Consider the following 19491-nt stretch of genomic DNA (forward strand, 5'->3'; position numbering starts at 1 on the left):
CTAGAAGAGAGCAGAGACAGACATCTGTAATAAACACAACTAACTACAACAGGCCATTCTAGACCAGGAGCGATCGCTGCTTTTCACTGTCTATATCTGTATTATTCATTAATGTTTAGTAAAGGCCACATTTCCAATCAAAAGTAAGAAAAGGAAGGACTTGTGAGCACCTTTCACCACCTCAGGATATTCCAAAGTACCTCACATCCAAAGATGTATTTTCGATGTGTCGTCACTGTTGTAATGTAGACTATGCGGCAGCTGATTTACACACAGCGAATGCGATATACGATTAGATTAGCTGTTTTACGGATGTTCGTTGAGGGATAACGATTGACACTGGGAAGAATTCCACTATTCTTCTTCAAAATAGTGGCCGTGAGATCTTTAATAACCACCCGAGAGGCCGGCGAGAGTTTGGTTTAACGTCTTATCAGAACGACGGCACCTCTGACAAAACGGCACTCCCTCAGTACTGGCACTGGGAATGTCAGCCTGGAATATAGGCTGTTAAGTCTCCGGAGTTGGATATGAACCCATGACCTTCTGACTCAGTGGCTAGTGCGCTACCCAAGAGAGAGCGCAATCTATGCTGGGGTGAGGTAGGGGGAGGGAGCAGCAGCCCAAATGAATTGTCGTGATCTTTGTAAACTCGTGTGGCTGAGAGGAGGGTGGAGGGGCAGGTGGTGGGTTGGAGGCAGGTGATGGGTTGGAGGCTGAGTGAAGGAAATCTGTCCCTAAGAAAAGGAGTGTGGGATCATCGTTACCCGAGAATATTCTGGAATTTCATCACAGCTGTGGACACAGTGAAGGTCAGGTAATTTGACGAGTGAAAGAATTTGCTCCAAACAATCCAAGGTCAAATGCCAATGGATACTGAAACAGCTGTCTGGCAGCATCAATATTTCTGAAACAAAGTTCACCCTGTACAAAGGTTGGGGTGGAAACTCAATCCCTACAGTGCAGGAGGCCATTTGGCCCATCGAGTCTGCACCAACCGTCTACACGAGTACCTTACCTAGGCCTACTCCTCCGTCCTATCCTTGTAACTTCACCTATCCATTGGATACCAAGGAATAATTTAGCATGGCCAATCCACCTAACCTGCACATCTTTGGACTATGGGAGGAAGCGGAGCACCCGGAGGAAACCCATGCAGACACGAGGAGAATGTGCAAACTCCACACAGTCACCCGAGGCCGGAAACAAAGCCAGGTCCCTGCCACTGTGAGGCAACAGTGCTAACTACTGCGCCACCGTGTCACCCAAACTAAACTACAGAAGGGGGAAGAGAGTGCTGCGCAATAGCAAGGGAAGGAAATAAGGAAATTGAGAATGTGAAGTACAAGAGGACAGAAAGAGAGAGGAAAAGCTAAAAAGAGAAGGAGCAAGATAGAGGGTGAAAGGCAGTAAGGGGAAGTTAGAGCGACAGTGTGAGATGAAGATAGGGTAAGAGTGAGATAATAATGGGATGAAAGACAGGTAGAGAAGAAGAGAGTGCACAACATATGCTGCCCCCCAAAACCTATCTCTGAGAAAACCTTTAGTCGTGTGCCCTAGCATCTCATTATGTGGCTCAGTGTCAAATTTTGATTGATTGTGATGTTTTACTACGTGGAAATAGCTGCTTGACTATGAAGTGGAGGCAGGTTCAGTCAAGGTATTCAAAAGGGAAATGGACTATTAACTGAAAAGGAAAAGGGAGGCATGGTGGCGCAGTGGTTAGCACTGCTGCCTCACAGCACTGCAGACCCGGGTTCGATCCTGGCCCCGGGTCACTGTCTGTGTGGAGGGCAGGTGTATTGACCACGCTCGGTAACCCCTTAATTGGGAATAAAATAATTGGGTTGTTTAAGTTTAAAACAAAATAACCTAAAAGGAAGAATGTGCCGGGTTACGGTGAGAGGGCATTAGGTAAATTGCTCGTTCAGAAGGCCAGCATAGATACAAGGGGCTGAATGGCCTCCTTCAGTGCTGTAACAATTCTGTGACTCCACGTTAAACTGCTATCAAACTGTAAGTTATTATTGTTGTTCAATGGCTGAGGGTCGGGGAATCCCTGAATCAAAATTAGAAAGCCCTGGCTGATTATTCCTTCTAGTCGCATGTCGAGAGCAGAGCGCAATGACAGAGTTCCTCACGGCATTCTGGGTGAGATCAGCGACTTCGAGGCGGCCCGGGGATTGAATTGAGCACTGTTCTCATCTGTTTAAGTGAATTTAGATAAATCCACTTGAGTTATTATGGGCTCCAGTAAACATATAACACAAAACACAAGGAGCAAGAGAGATTTTAGAATTCAGGCATTGAAAAACCAGGTCCGTAAAGCAAGTAGGGGCTGAAGAGAGGAGAGAAAGCATCAGAGTCAGATCTGATGCTGCTCCCAACTCTTTCCAGCGGCAGGAGGGTCGGTAAACCAGAGGACGCAGAATTAAGATACTGGTAAAAGAACCAGAGGCAGCATCAGAATAACTGTTTACAAAGTGAGTTGTTGTGAAGGTGCCGTCTGAAAGGGAGCAGGTTCAATAAGAACTTTCACAAAGGGAATTGGATAAATACTGAAAAGGAGAGTTACACAGGGCTATGGGAAAAGAACAGCGGGGTGTAGGATTAATTTAAGGAGCCAAAACCTGCAGAATGGCCTATTTCTCTTCATGCCAACCTCAGGCTAATTTTACAATGAATCGTTGTGCTGCTGAGCTATTACCTGAGCTGCCCTTGACGGTCATAGTAATGCTGCTTGGGCAACAGCACAGCGGGACTGGAATGAATGACCACGGGAAGCCTGTGTTCCAGGTAGGCTGTCCTCAACCACCAGTCACAGAGCTGGGCAGGAAAAACAAGAGAGAAGGTGAGCTATTGAGAAACGGTCATCACACGTGGAGAGATTCACTGCCGAGCTTTGTCCGATGCCCACGCACAACACAAGCATTTCCTTCCAGCAGGAGACAGCGGATGGTGGTCAAGCGAAGTCCAGACCGATTTTCTGTTCTCTCTCTAGACTCGGGGTCCGGGGACTTGCACCCTGGTACTCACCTACACTATCAGAAGCCACGGACTTCTCCGTCTCATTCTGATGTAGCTACCGGACTCTGCACTGTCCCTGCTCCAGCCGTCGCTTGTTAACCCATTTTCCAGTAACCCTGGTTACTCAGACATTTTGTCTATGGGTCCTATTTTCTCCTGAATTCTATCTCACAGGAAATCTGAGAGATTTGGTGACTATCTGGAAATTTGGATGAGGGGGTGGGGAGGGAGATGAAGATGTGAGCAGCAAACACACGGACTCTACTCAGTGCCTTCACTCTATAACTAAAGTATTTGACTGGTTGAGATCCCTCCCTCCAAATCTGAACCAGCCTTGGCCTACCAACTTTTTTTAAAAAATTTTTTAATTTTTATTTTTATAAATTTAGATTACCCAATTATTTTTTCCAATTAAGGGGCAATTAAGCGTGGCCAATCCACCTACCCTGCACATTTTTGGGTTGTGAGGGTGAAACCCACGCAGACATGGGGAGAATGTGCAAACTCCACACGGACAGTGACCCAGAGCCGGGATCGAACCTGGGACCTCAGCGCCGTGAGGCGGTTGTGCTAACCACTAGGCCACCGTGCTGCCCTTTGCCCTGCCAACTTAACTGACTAATCACAAGGCAGCTTAGGACCCTGTGGCTCCCGTTTAATCTCACAACACCAGGTTAAAATCCAACAGGTTTGTTTCAAATCACTAGCTTTCGGAGCGCAGCTCCTTCCTCAGGTGAGGATTCACCCGAGGAAGGAGCAGTGCTCCGAAAGCTAGTGATTTGAAACAAACTTGTTGGACTTTAACCTGGTGTTGTGAGACGTCTTACTGTGCTACCCCCAGTCCAACGCTGGCATCTCCACATCATGGCTCCCGTTTAATGGTCAGGAGTTGAATTTGGGGATGAGCTTCATGAACTGGGGTCTCTGCCAAGGACGCAGTACCTCACCTGGGGAGTGCCCTCAGAAAATGAGCAAGTATGGCCACCTAACCCCAGCCCAGATTTGACAAGATCAATTGTAGCGCCTCTGGTGCTTCCTCTGACTGACACAGTCTACAGTTAGGGACAGAAACTGGGGTCTTCCTCTGTGGCTTGTTAATTGAATGCAGGTGGTGATCATTAACTGGGGAGCCACTTGTGCTCCTAGAAATACTGAAGCTGTGGGGCTGGGTTAGGAGGTGTTTGTAAGTATACCACTGTTAATAGAGCAAAGAACAAAGAAAAGTACAGCACAGGAACAGGCCTTTCAGCCCTCCACGTCTGTGCTGACCATGCTGCCCGATTAAACTAAAATATTCTATACTTCCTGGGTCCGAATCCCTCTATTCCCATCCTATTCATGTATTTGTCAAGATGTCCCTTAAATGTCACTATCATCCCTGCTTCCACCACCTCCTCCGGCAGCGAGTTCCAGGCACCCACTACCCTCTGTAAAAAAACTTGCCTCCTACATCTCCTCTAAACCTCGCCCCTCACACCTTAAACCTATGCCCCCTAGTGATAACCCCTCTACCCTGGGGAAAAGCCTCTGACTATCCACTCGGTCTATGCCCCTCATAATTTTGTAGACCTCTATCAGGTCACCCCTCAACCTCCGTTGTTCCAGTGAGAACAAACCAAGTTTAGTCAACCTCTCCTCATAGCTAATGCCCTCCATACCAGGCAACATCCTGATAAATCTCTTCTGCACCCTCTCTAAAGCCTCCATATCCTTCTGGTAGTGTGGCAACCAGAATTGAACACTATACTCCAAGTGTGCCCTAACTAAGGTTCTATACAGCTGCAACATGACTTGCCAATTTTTATACTCAATGCCCCGGCCAATGGAGGCAAGCATGCCGTATGCCTTCTTGACTACCTAAAAGCCTAAGAGTGTGTAAAGGTTGGCTCCAGTTTCAGTCTTCACTGCCTGGCTCTCTGGAAAAACAAACGACTCAATCCCACATTGGGGAGTGGATTGATCCACTGGGAATGCCTAATCTACTGTGAGAGGGAGCAGGATGTGGAGTTCCATCCATGGAACTATTCCCGAAACGTTTAATGGATAATGTAGAAAGGTCACCCATCCTGAAATGTTGTGTGTCAGAGAACAGAAGGACTTTGGTTCATGGCTGTCATATTCCAGCACTGCTGAAACCTTGTGATGGGAGCGGAGACTCGGTGGCTGGCAGACCAGCACCACACACTCTGGTATTTGGCAATCGGGACCATCAGACGTTGCAAAAGCAGTGTCTGTCGATTCCCTGTTACAGTCCTCAGGCTGGTGGGACAAACACTAGTGCCTGACACTCCACCCGAGAGCTCATCTTCCCTAACCCTCACATGGGCAGCACGGTAGCATTGTGGTTAGCATAAATGCTTCACAGCTCCAGGGTCCCAGGTTCGGTTCCCGGCTGGGTCACTGTCTGTGCGGAGTCTGCACGTCCTCCCCGTGTGTGCGTGGGTTTCCTCCGGGTGCTCTGGTTTCCTCCCACAGTCCAAAGATGTGCGGGTTAGGTGGATTGGCCATGCTAAATTGCCCGTAGTGTCCTAAAAGTAAGGTTAAGGGGGGGGGGGGGGGGGGGGGGGGGTTGTTGGGTTACGGGTATAGGGTGGATACGTGGGTTTCAGTAGGGTGATCATTGCTCGGCACAACATCGAGGGCCGAAGGGCCTGTTCTGTGCTGTACTGTTCTATGTACTATCCCACCATAAGCAGGCCTCTTCAATGGAGCATCTTTAGTGGTCTTTACGGTCTTCCCAACACATCGCCACCTCCACCACAGCTTGGTGCAGTGCATCCCTCCCCCACCTGAAACCATTCAGAATGTTTTATCCCAGTCGAGGCAAGCACTGATATCAGAACACAAGGGACATGGTGATACTTGAACTGAATCATAGAATCTACAATGCAGAAGGATGCCATTCAGCCCATCGAGTCTGCACCGGCCCTTGGAAAGGACACCCTACCTAAGCCCACACCTCCACCCTAACCCCGTAACTCAACCTAACCTTTTTTGGACACTTTAGGGTAATTAATTATGGTCAATCCACCTAACCTGCACGTCTTTGGACTGTGGGAGGAAACTGGAGCACCCGGAGGAAACACACGCAGGCACGGGGAGAACGTGTAGACTCCGCACAGACAGTGACCCAAACCGGGAATCGAACCTGGGACCCTGGCGCTGTGAAGCAACAGTGCTAACACTGTGCTATCATGCCGCCATGAACCATGGCTACAGCCAACAAGACTATGAAAGCAGATAGTTAAGAAGTAGAAATTTGCAGTGCTATGGGAAAAGAGATGGGCTATTGGGGCTAATTGGATAGCACAGGCACAGTGGGTTGAGCGGTGTCCTTCTATGATTTGGAGACAATTGTGTGACTAAGTTTAACACGAACAGATTTTTTTCAAATGTTTGGCTGCCCTTTGAATGCTCAACACACATTGGTGAGATGGCCGTCTCAACCTTTCGCGCAACAGCTCACTTTTTTTACCCCTTCATTTGGGAACAGTCAGACAGAATAAGATGTACGACAGCCGAGTAAACTTGAATCATACCCAGTTCTCAGTCTTCTTTGCTCTTCTTTCCAAGCTCGCTTGAAGCCTATCTCCTACGCCACCCCTTTCGCCAAATTCCTTCACTATCTGTTTGGTACTTTCTAACTCCTCTTGGCTGACAATGGGCTCCAAGGCCAGCAGGTAGCGCTCGAGTGTCCGTTGGAGAGGAGGAACTGGCAGTCGAGGCAAGGATTTTTGATGGGCAAGATACCGTCCAGGTAGCTTTGTGGGAGCTATGGGCCTCACCAAGCAGCTCGCTTTCAAAGAAGTGGCCCGCAGCTAAACATAACAAAAACAGAAAAGTTTATGAACAGGTAGCCAACGAACAACAGTTCCTTAAACATAGTCAAACGTTTCAATGCGGCACAAGAGAGTTAACAACAAAATTTGACACTGAGCTGTGCAAGAAGATATTAAGACAGGTGATCAAAAGCTTTGTCAGAGATAGATTTTAAGGAGTGTCTTAAAGGGGGAGAACGAGATGGAGAGTATAGGGATGGAATTCCGAAACTTCAGGCCTCTGCAGCTGAAGTCATATCTGCTGATGGCATAGTAATTAGAATCAGTGCGAGTGGCTAGAACTGGAGAATTATTGAGATCCCAAAAGATTGTGGCACATTGAGCCCATCGAGTTCATGCCTTGGCTCCAGTGTTAGATCTTGAACCACCTTTCCAGCCGGTGGACCCCTTTAGAATATACACTTGCCAGGATTTGCACTGCATCGATTTGATATTTTATTGTTGGCAGCGTGATTGTGCTGGGCAGCGACTGGCTCCTGCCAATGAACCGCACAAGTCAAATCGATGTAACCTTGGGTTTCATCTCATTACAAATGACAGTAAATATCACACCCCGTACATCATAACATAAAACACACCTTGAGAAGAGCCAAAAACAGGAAAGATGAAATAAAGACTTCAAGATTGTTGACATTCTAAAACCTTTCCTGTTTGCTGATGGCATCACTTGTCCTATCTGTAAAGTTCAATACAATATGAGGCAGACAGTTCACACAATGAAACTTCTGCAGCAACACAAGGGCTGTGTTTATGTTCCCATCTTTCACTGTAAACCTCCAGTCAATAAAAAGCTTCTGTCAAGGATATTCCATGACAGGAATGTACCTCACTGGAGTATAACTCGGGAGCAGGAATACGCCATTTGGCCCTTCAAGCCTGTCCTGCCATTTAACTAGATCATGGTTGACCACTACCTCATATTCCCACACAATCCTTGTATCCCTTAATATCACTGATATCTAGAAATCTACCGACCTCTGCTTTGAACATACAGACATCTCCCAGATAAACAAGAGGGCATACGGCTTAATGCTTCCTTCAGCGAGGCTCTGATGTGCTGGAGGGGTGCAGTTTGTTTTCAGGAGTTCGAGCTCTGAGTTACAAACAAAAAAAGTACACAGATCGCAATACTATTTCAATAGTGGGGGGGAGAGAGGGGCGGCACGCGACAGGGAGAGTGGACGGGGCGTGATGGGGAGAGTGGGGGGTCGCGACAGGGCAAGTCGGGGGGCGACGGGGAGAGTGGGGGGGGGAAGAAATCGATCATACGGGTGGGAGTGAGAGCATGGCAAGGGGGATAAATGGGGCTCAGGTTGGGGTGCAGGGCGAACAGAGCTTACCTGCATGTGAAAGAGGAGGCTGAGGGTTTGTATGTTGTGTGTGTATAAGAGAGAGAGGTGTGAGCGAGAGAGAGGGGAGAGCGTGCGAGAGGGAGAGAGAGAGGAGGGAGCATGCGAGAGGGAGAGAGAGAGGGGAGAGCGTGCGAGACGGAGAGCGAGAGGGGAGAGCGTGCGAGACGGAGAGAGGGGAGAGCGTGCGAGACGGAGAGCAAGGGGTGAGAGCGTGCGAGAGGGAGAGAGAGAGGGGTGAGAGCGTGCGAGAGAGGGAGAGAGAGGTGAGAGTGCGAGAGGGAGAGAGAGAGAGGGGAGAGCGTGCGAGAGGGAGAGGGAGGGGAGAGTGTGCGAGATGGCGATAGAGGTGAGTGTGTGAGAGGGAGAGAGAGGTGAGAGTGCGAGAGGGAGGTGCGACAGGGAGAGAGGTGAGTGTGCGAGAGGTGAGTGTGCGAGAGAGGTGAGTGTGCGAGAGAGGTGAGTGTGCGAGAGAGATGAGTGTGCGAGAGAGATGAGTGTGCGAGAGAGGTGAGTGTGCGAGAGGTGAGTGTGCGAGAGGTGAGTGTGCGAGAGAGGTGAGTGTGCGAGAGAGGTGAGTGTGCGAGAGAGGTGAGTGTACGAGAGAGGTGAGTGTGCGAGAGAGGTGAGTGTGCGAGAGAGGTGAGTAGAGAGGTGAGTAGAGAGGTGAGTAGAGAGGTGAGTAGAGAGGTGAGTGTGCGAGAGAGGTGAGTGTGCGAGAGAGGTGAGTGTGCGAGAGAGGTGAGTGTGCGAGAGAGGTGAGTGTGCGAGAGAGGTGAGTGTGCGAGAGAGGTGAGTGTGCGAGAGAGGTGAGTGTGCGAGAGAGGTGAGTGTGCGAGAGAGGTGAGTGTGCGAGAGAGGTGAGTGTGCGAGAGAGGTGAGTGTGCGAGAGAGGTGAGTGTGCGAGAGAGGGAGAGAGGAGTGTGTGAGAGAGGGATAGAGGTGAAAGAGGGAGAGAGAGAGAGAGGTGAGAGAGGGAGAGAGAGGTGAGAGAGGGAGGGAGAGGTGAGTGTGTGAGAGAGGTGAGTATGTTGAGTGTGTGAGAGAGGGAGAGAGAGGAGTGTGTGAGGGGAGTGTGTTAGAGAGGTGAGTGTGTGAGAGAGGGAGAGGGATGAGTGTGTGAGAGAGGGAGAGAGAGGTGAGTGTTTGCGAGGGGGATAGAGAGGGGAGTGTGTGAGAGAGGTGAGAGGGATAGAGGGATGAGTGTGTGAGAGAGGGATCGAGAAGGGAGTGTGCGAGAGAGGGATAGAGAGGTGAGAGTGTGTGTGACCTGTTTGGGAATCTAGTTTTCCAGCAGAACTACTCTCATTAAAGCAGTAGTATCAAACCTCACATTAAAAATGACCAACAGGTAAAACCTGCATACCTTTTTGTTAATAAGAGAATTTTTAATTATAGTAAACGTACACATAAAAGAAACAGAAAATACTTCTATAAATTAGGCTGTGTATGTTTGTACCTTTCGAACAAAAACAATCAACTTTTTGTGATTTAACTTTTGGAAACAAGAATGTTTCATTGGGATTCTGTCAGCACTCGAGAGGTCAAAAGGGTTTTGTGGCTGGAAAACTTTGGGAAACTCTGACATACACCATCACCAGGAGGGCAGGCAATTGCCTGAGTCAGCAATTAAAAAAACAAACCAAATTGCCTCATATTTCTTCCCTCAGTGCCCAAACATGTAGCCTTTCTTCACTTGAGCTGAGACGGTGACTGTTGTCGAGTTATTCAGTAGTCGTGGCATCGTAAAGTCTCCTTAAAAAGTACCTTCCAAACCCGCCACCTTTAACACCCAGGAGGACAAGGGTAATGGATACGTGGGGACATCATCACTTGCAATTTGCCCTCCAACCCACACCATTCCGACTTGGAAATGTATCGCTGTTCTTTCACTGTCGCTGGGTCAAAATACTGGAACTCCCTCCCTAACAACATTGTGGGTGTACCTACAACACATGGACTGCACTGGTCGAGGGGTTCACCACCTTCTTCTTAAGGGCAATTAGGAATGGACGATGCCAGCCTGGCCAACATGCCAAGAATGAACAAATATAACAATCTAATTGTCCCCCCAGCCTGAATCCATACAATCATTTTCCAAGAGGCCGCTGCTCAGTGATTGGGAGCAGGGCCTCAATGAGCTTGCAATAGAATTTTGAGTTCCTACAGCACAAAAGGGGGCCATTCGGCCCATCGGGTTTGTACCGACTTACTAGGCTGACGACATTGAAACCAATTGGAATGCCCACCCTTCCTCCAAATCCCCAGACTCAGCATGGAACTGTGTCCCAGTCTGGGGGGGGTTCTTCTTGGTGTCTACACCTCAGTTCCAACATGGGCAGAGTACTTCTTTAATTCAGCTGTTCTTTGTTCCCTCAAGACTACAATACTATCTGAATATAGAACTTGAGTTTTCTAATCCTGCCCTGCTGGACAACTAGTCAGAGTGGTTAAAGCAGACAGGATATTAAAGGAAATGGAACGTTAGTTTTGTGTTAGTCGAAGGAGCTGGCTGCTGCTTTGTACTCGACAGATTTTGATTTGTAATAATTCAAACTGTACCTTCAGGAAATCCTTCTTTCTATCCATCGTGGAAACATAAACATAAAAGCCAAAAGCACAGACCCTCAAATTCCACTCCAGAGGAGTTAATCTGGCATTGAAATGACAAACATATGTAATGAGAGCTGTGTTTAACAGCCTTCTCCTCCCGCGTTCTAAATCTGTCAAAAACAAAAATAAAAGAAAAAGAAAAAGACCAGATATTTTACTGCCGATATCAACACAGGCCGGACTCGAAGCAGCTGAAATTTCCCTGACCATCTCTTCAAAAGGAGTCATTGTAGACTTTAAAAGGTCAGGGGGTCTGGAGAAATCATTGCATTTCACAGCACAGAGGAGGCCACTCTGGCCACCGTGCCTATGCTGGCTCACTGTGAACTGGAAGCATGGACTAAGAATGCTGATCGGAAGAGAAAGACCTTAAACCCTGAGCCAGGCCGATGGCAGGATTGCTGCCACTGAGTCAGCGTCCGAGATGTGGGGAACCCACCCCCCCAACACGAGGCGAAGCCCCGACTAATGCCGGTGGAACCATGCCCAGCTCTACATCAACTCTGTCAGAGGGGGATGCAAAGAAAATGTTTTGTTTTTCTTGAAAAATACATTGTTAAAGTGCATTATATAAAATTTTAGGTTAACATTGCATAAAGTACAATACAGTTCAATTCCTTTCAATACTCGTAGGAGCCTCACTATGCTTATAATTATAGGTTTTATTTATTACATTTCACATCAAAGATACAGACAGGAGAGTTTTACGTGCACTATGGCAGGAGGGCCGTTGACTGTGGTCTTTCTCTTTTAAGCCGTTGTGGTAGCTGCCGCAAGTTACCCTAGGAAACAGTTCATAGAATCCCTACAGCGCAGAAGGAGGCTATTCGGCCCATGGAGTCTGCACCAACCTCGGAAAGAGCACCCTATCCAGGCCCACTCTCCAGCCTGACCCCCGCAACCTAACCTACACATATTTGGACAGTGGAAGGAAACTGGAGCACCTGGTGGAAACCCACGCAGGCAAGGGGAAAATGTGCAAACTCCACAGTCACCCGAGGTCTGAATCGAACACGGGTCTCCGGCGGTGAGGGAGCAATGCTAACCACTGTGCTGCGCTGTTAGATTATTCTTTGAATAGAAATAATGTGCAAGGCTACAGGGAAAAGGCAGGAGAGTGGCACAGAAATCTTAATGTTCAGATGGAGAGCTGGTGCGGACACGATGGGCCGAATGGCCTCCTTCTGCACTGCAACAATTCTGTGTCCATTCTTCAAGTGGGAGCCTAGATGGTGGATGTTGAAGAGTTATTTTTCCATAATCCTGATCTATCTCAAAGTTAGTTTCTAGGACTGACGTGCAGGGTAGCAATCATAGCTGCATTTTCCTTCCCTGAGTCCAGAGGCAATGAAGCTGTTGGGAGAGTCAAGATTACCACAAGAACTTGGTAGGGACTGGGGAAGTCAAACCTGGAAGACAATGAGATTTTTATATTCAACATCAATTTCAGCCGACAGAGGCAGGGAATCAAACAGGCAGCAATGGCAGACATCTTGCTAAGATGCAGCTGTCACTGGGGAAATAAGGAGACCTGGAGAAAAATGTCAGATCACTCTCTACAATCCTCAATTATGCAGAGAGCTATATCGGGTTTGAAACCACTATTAATACAACACTCTGCCCTTTATAACTAAGTCAGCAGGATGATATGCTGGGCAGAATTGTTCAGTCATTATTTTACTCAAAGTGGCAGGGCAGCTCCTGTTTGTGGCTGGGAGTAAATGCCATGCACAGTAAACCCAAAAACTGAAGATCAGGGATACTAGTCCTGAACGTGAAAGGGCAAATGGACAAAATTAGCTGACATTTAATTTTGTCATGCACACTGGCATGAATATTCGGTAAAGTTAAATTGGAATGTTGTACTAATAGTTCTGTGCCACCTACAAATGTTATAGTTGACAGAAATGGAGCAGTTGAGGTGCTCAGTCACCGACCCCTGCTCCTAAATAATATGCTCGTCAATCCAAATTGAGGATGTTTCAATCCTTAATGAAGTGTTAGCTTGCTTCAATAGGTAGCAGTCTCTTTTCTGAATCAAGCCATATTGGGAGGATTTTGAATTCATCGCCTGGACTGAAACTTTGGTGCAGTCCTGAAGGTGTGCTGCAGTGTCCGCAATGCTGTCTTCTGAAGAGACACTAACCAAGTCTACCCTCAGGTAATTGTTGACGACCTACGACGCAGAGGACATCAGGGGAGTTCCAGTTCTAGAGTTCTCTAGTGTGATGTTCTGGATCAATATTTATGCCTCAAACAAAATCAAACACAGATGAACTGGGTCTTGCTGTTTAGAAATTGGTTGCTGTGTTTAGCCACAAGTCACTTTTGTACAGTTGAAGTAAATCATAGCTGCTACAGAAATGTAAATGTTCTTCCATCAACTACTAGCTGCCTGACTCCATATTTAACAATATTCTGTTAGTCAGTTTTAGCACATGGTTGTCACCAGAAAAGTTGATTGATAAGAACATAAGAACTCGGAGCAGGAGTAGGCCATCGGGCCCATCGAGCCTGCTCCGTCATTCAATGAGATCACGGCTGATCTTTTGTGGACTCAGCTCCACTTTCGCGCCCGAAAACCATAACCCTTTATTCCTTTATTCTTCAAAAAGTTTGTAAAATGTCTTTGAATTCTCAACCCAGAGAGCTCTAGATGTTCAACATATTCAATACAAAGGTGAATAGATTTTAAGATATTCAGAGAATCAACAGATATGTGGATAGGGTGGGAACATGGAGTTTAAATTTTTTTTTGAATACCCAATTTTCTTTTCCAATTAAGGGGCAATTTGGCGTGGCCAATCCACCTACTTTGCACATCTTTGGGTTGTGGGGCTAAGACCCAGACAGACACAGGAGAATGTGCAAACTCCACACGAGTGTGACCTGGGCTGGTTTAGCACAGTGGGCTAAATAGCTGGCTTGTAATGCAGAACAAGGCAGCAGCACGGGTTCAATTCCCCTACCAGCCTCCCCGAACAGGCACCGGAATGTGGCGACTAGGGGCTTTCCACAGTAACTTCATTGAAACCTATTTGTGACAATAAGCGATTATTATTATTATTACCTGGGGCCGGGATGAAATCCGGGTCCTCAGCGCCTGAGGCAGCAGTGCTAACCACTGCACCACCGTGCCACCCAGGGACAGGGGTTGAGGTCAACCAGGCATGATTTTATTGAATAATCGGGCTGGCTCGAAGTGCACAATTGCTAGTTTTGCTCCCATTTCTTCTGACATTTATTGATCAGCATCAATGTGGTACAGTGCCTTCAAGAGAGGAGAGGAGAAAATAAAACGCCTCAGATTTTGGGAGACATGATGGTGTGCTGATGTCATTGGACTCATAATCTGGAGGCTCAGGCTAATGCTCAGGGAGACATGGAAATCACATTTTACCATATAAGCTGGTGGAATTTGAATTCAATCAATTAATAAATAATTCTGGAATTGAAAGCTAGTCTCAGTAATGGCGATCACATAACTGCATCTAATGTCCTTTCAGAAATATCCTTACCTGGCCTGTTCTGGTCTACATGTGACTCCATGTGACTTATTATGATCCCAGACCTGACCCCAACCGACGCCAGCATACTGGACAGAACCCCCAATATTTTAACAACCATTTGTAAGACTGTGAGTCTCCAGGAATGATTACACAAAGAAAGAGAAATATTAAAACAAACATTACTAACACAGTATTAAAATCTTTAACATCACTCCGGAAAATATCTTACAATTACCCCTTAAACAATACTACTCAATTGAGTGCATGCAATGCCCTTAATTGCTATCTTTATTCTCACTATAACAACATGAAAAAAAACCATCTCGCCTCTCAATCTACTAACTATCAATGGCTCCGAGGAATGCTTTACAGAGATGTTTGTTTGAGAAAGAGAGATCTCTTGATACAGCTTTACAGATAAGGTCTGAATCCTGTCAGACCCATGCATAAACTCTGGCTGCATGGCTTCAGAAGATGTTTCTCAGCTTGTTTAAGCTCCACCTTGTTCTCAGACAAGTCGGCACTGCTTTAAAGACTGTTAATCTCTTTTAACTGAACTGCAGTGAGAGCGCAACTGCTTCACTTCTGGACACAGCTTCATTCAGCTCGGAACTGAATTGCGTTCTCAAATGGCCTGATGCCTTAGCTCCAGCCAGCAACAACATCACCGTACCAAGCTGAAATCTAATTAACTCCACAGGGAATCCCCTGAATCAAAACAAAATTCCGTTAGCCCAAGTTTAAAAAAAAATAATGGTTTGATTGAACTCCTGGCTCCCAAAATACATTTGCCTTTCAAACTAGGATTCTTTTAAAACATGACTGCAGCAGTCACACACACACTAACCCAGGATGTTAACCCTTACTGCACTAAATACCTATAATACAATACATCTGAAATTCCAACATTCATCACAAGGTCCAAAGCAATGTGCTTGACTCTTAACCGACCTAGCAAACCACTCAATTCAAGGGCAATTCGGGATTGTTAACAAATGCTGGCTTTGTCAGTGATGCCACATGCCATGAAAGATTTTCTTTAAAAGGTTGTCCGTGTGGAGTTTGCACATTCTCCCCATGTTTGCATGGGTCTCTCTCTTCGCCCTCCCCCCCCCCCCCCCCCACCCCCCAACCCAACCTAAAAGACGTGCCCGGTAGGTGAATTGGCCACTCTTTTGAGGTCCACCAACAAAATAGAAGAAAGGAAACAAATTTAGGGACAAAGTAAAAAAGGGCCACTCCTGTTAGGGGCACTGCCCAAACATAACAAAGGTCAACAGAAACTTAAAAACATCAAATAAGTCAGAATGGAGGGGAGTTCGTGCAGGGGGTCGGGGCTGAAGTCACTAGCAATGGCCCTGCTCCCGATAGCTCCCGGGAAATACTCGGGGAGTCCGGTAGTAATAGCTCCATTGAAAATCTAGAGGCAGTTTCGCCAACACTTCAGGTTGGGGGCAGGGTCGAGGGAAATGCCGATTCGGAAGAACCACAGATTTGAGCCAGGGAGGTGGAACGGAAGCTTTCAGAAATGGGAAGAAAAGGGGATTAGGACTCTAAAAGATTTGTTTCTTCAGGGACGATTTGCAGGATTGAGGGAGCTAGAAGCGAAGTATGGGCTGGAGCAGGGAGAAGTGTTTAGGTATATGCAGGTTCGGAACTTTGCCAGGAAGGAGATACAGAGCTTCTCGGAGGACCCGGCCTGCACGTTGTTGGAGGAGGTGCTGGCAGCAAGTGGACTGGAGAAGGGGACAGTGTCAGCGGTATACGGAGCTATGTTGGAAAAGGATAAGGCACCACTGGAGGGGATCAAAGCGAAGTGGGAGGAAGAATTGGGAGAGGTTATAGAGGAGGGGGGGGGGGGTCTGGTGTGAGGTGCTCTGGAGAGTGAATGTCTCCACCTCGTGTGCGGGGCTGATACAGCTGAAGGTGGTGTACAGGGCACACCTCACGAGGGCAAGGATGAGCCGATTCTTTGAAGGGGTAGAAGATGTGTGCGAATGTTGCGGGGTGGGGGGGGGGGGGCGCGCTAATCACGTTCATATGTTTTGGTCCTGTCCAAAGCTTGGGGTGTACTGGAAGGAGGTGTTTAGGGTAATTTCCAAGGTGGTGCATGTGAAGCTGGACCCGGATCACCGGGAGGCCATATTCGGGGTGTCGGATCAGCCAGGGTTGGAAACGGGTGTGGAGGCAGATATCATAGCCTTCGCCTCGTTGATCGCCCGAAGGCGGATCCTGCTGGGATGGAAAGCGGTCTCTCCACCCTGTGCCCTGGCGTGGCGGGGGGACCTGTTGGAATACCTGACCCTTGAGAAGGCTAAGTTCGAACTGAGGGGAAGCTCGGGGGGGTTCTACAAGTCATGGGCACTATTTATTATGCCCTTTCAAGAACTGGATAACATCGAACATTAGTTGGGGGGGGGGGGGAGGGGGGGGGGGGGGGGGGAGGGTGGGGGAGTGCGGGGGGAGGGGGGCTGTGTATGTTGAAGATGGCTATGGGTAATCCCTGATTCCTTTTTTTTTGTCATTTGTTTATGTTAACATGCGGGCTGATGTCTGGGCATGGTGGGAGGATGGGATCGTTGTTACTGTTATGGGGTTTGAGATATTTGTTGTTGGTTATTGATTGTTGTTGGGTGTAAATTCAGGAGAAAAATTGTGAAAAAGGAGAATAAAAATATTTTAAAAAAACATCAAAGAAGAGTGCAATTAAAGGGGTCGGAAGGACTCGATGGTGCCCGTGGACACCGCATGCTCCCTTTCTAGGGACACCGGGCCGCAGAAGAGGGCAGACAGTCTGGCCGGAGGTGAATTGGCCATGCTAAATTGCCCCTTAATTGGGAAAAAAACTAATTGGGATACTCAAAATTTATTTGAAAAAAAAGAGATGGTCATCCTTGGAGTAGGTGTGTCATGTTCAGATCTGGATTCATATTCAAAGCCTTGTTTATCTGAATTTTGCTTATATTCTGTCCCACAAAACAAACATTATCTTTACTCACTACAAGACATTCTTGTAAGAGGAGGCAAAAGAATGTCTTCAAGACAGACTTTGTACTTTCACGACAAATAATTAACTTAAAAGATTGTTCGGGGGGGGGGGGGGGGGCGGGGAGGTTGGCATATCCTTTGTAACCTAACCCTTGTAACCAAATAAATCCTCAAGTCAGATTGACTGATAAATGTGGGATTTGTTCATTGCTTCCTAAGTTAATGAGAGCTGATCTACACATTAATCTTTAATGAGCAATCTTGTTTGGTTTAAACTAAATCTTGTTAGATACAATCGTAATAAATCATACTTTGGAGAAAAGTAAATGCAGAAAACAAACTTCCTGCCACACATTGCAGGCTTTCTGATAATAATCATCTTTATTAGTGTCACAAGTAGGCTTACATTAACACTGCAATGAAGTTACTGTGAAAATCCTCTAGTCGCCACACTCCGATGCCTGTTCGGGTACAGAGGGAGAATTCAGAATGTCCAATTCACAGCACATCTTTCGTAACTCGTGGGAGGAAACCGGAGCACCCGGAGGAAACCCACGTAGACACGGGGAGAACATGCAGACTCCGCAAAGACAGTGACCCAAGCGGGAATCGAACTCAGGACCCTGGTATTGTGAAGCAACAGTGCTAACCACTGTGCTATCGTGCCACCCAATCTAACCCTTTCTGCTGCAAAATCGATTGAACACAGGCTTTCAGATTACCAGAATGAGGCGCAAAGTCTCCGATAATTCAGGATTTAACCCTGGATCCCAAATTAGGTCCAGTAACCCACCTTAATTTCTGCTGGAGTGAGATTTTACAGTTGCTGGCCACCATGTAATTTCCCCAGTAATCTACAAGTCTGGATAACTTCTGTAAAATGCTTAATCACTGGAGGGGTAGGGGCAGGGAGGTGGTGGTGTTGAAAGAGTTCCAAAAGCGCATTCCAATCTTGTTTAAACTCAATGTCTATAAAAAACACAATTTTCCATTTGAGGTCAATGAATTGAGGTTGATGAATGGAGGTCAAGGATGGAAATCTGCCCTTTTGTTCAAGGGCTACGTTCAGCATTGAGAAGGGTGAGGATTCAGCTCATCAATTTGCATCTGAGAACTCAGCAAGAAGGAAAGACCGACAGACATTCTTCAGTAAAATAGATAAATTCTTAAAAAACCATCAAAGAAACACACACACATTTGCACCCTGCTCACAACTGCTTCACTCAAGTGGCCATACTATCGGTGTGAATCTGGTCAGCGTGAGCTGGCTCTTCTCCCATGTTAAGTGCGATGAATATCAGAAATTGTCCTTTTATATATTTTTGGCAGTAATGTTATTAAAACTTGGGTTAGGATGCATAAAGGCAGTATGACTACCAGGGCGATGATTAAGGTGTCATAAAAGTGAGGTCATTTACAGGTGCAGTGTTCTGCTGACAGATCTCGAGAATCATTGACTTGTTTACAGATAGCTAGCTAATGGAATATATTGTTTCAGTTTGAAGGATCCCTGGGGTATAGATAATTTGAGGGGTATTGTATTCAGTCCTGGCTAAAGAAGTCAAGGGCAAGAAGAGACAAAAGAATGCTTTGGGTACAGGTGACATAGTTAATGGGAGGAACCAGGTCTGTCTGAAGAGGCAACAGGTCCTAGAAGTCTAATCTGAACAGTGGTGTTTCAGTTTACATAGAACAGTACAGCACAGAACAGGCCCTTCTGCCCTCGATGTTGTGCCGAGCAATGATCACCCTACTCAAACCCACGTATCCCCCCTATACCCGTAACCCAAACAACCCCCCCTTAACCTTACTTTTTTAGGACACTACGGGCAATTTATCACAGCCAATCCACCTAACCCGCACATCTTTGGACTGTGGGAGGAAACCGGAGCACCCGGAGGAAACCGGAGCACACAGGGAGAGGACGTGCAGACTCCACACAGACAGTGACCCAGCCGGGAATCGAACCTGGGACCCTGGAGCTGTGAAGCATTTATGCTAACCACCATGCTACCGTGCTGTCCCGAAAGGTTAAGGATTCTGCACAGAAGTAAAACCCTGATTGTTGTGGTATTTAAGATATATATATATTCGGGATCCTAATAGGTGTTGCAGTCCAGCTATCCTTTTATACAGGCTCTTATGGCAGAGGACAGGGGTTGTCTA

General features: G+C 47.0%; 1 protein-coding gene across 2 annotated transcripts in view; it reads right to left on the reverse strand.

The window, feature by feature from the left end:
* The window catches only part of crata (carnitine O-acetyltransferase a), a 44945-nt gene that overhangs the window by 25167 nt on the left and 287 nt on the right, over window positions 1-19491 (reverse strand). Inside the window, exons 2-4 of one of the 2 annotated variants that reach the window (XM_038782073.1) lie at window positions 10778-10938; window positions 6567-6845; window positions 2708-2826 (exon numbers count right to left, since the gene is read on the reverse strand). In XM_038782073.1, coding sequence (XP_038638001.1) covers window positions 2708-2826; window positions 6567-6845; window positions 10778-10804 — 425 coding nt within the window. In that variant the 5' untranslated portion in view covers window positions 10805-10938. The remainder of the gene's footprint in view (window positions 1-2707; window positions 2827-6566; window positions 6846-10777; window positions 10939-19491) is intronic. The other variant, XM_038782074.1, reaches the window with a different exon arrangement.

This window comes from Scyliorhinus canicula, chromosome 21, assembly GCF_902713615.1.
Source record: "Scyliorhinus canicula chromosome 21, sScyCan1.1, whole genome shotgun sequence".
NCBI classification, from domain to species: Eukaryota; Metazoa; Chordata; class Chondrichthyes; order Carcharhiniformes; family Scyliorhinidae; genus Scyliorhinus; species Scyliorhinus canicula.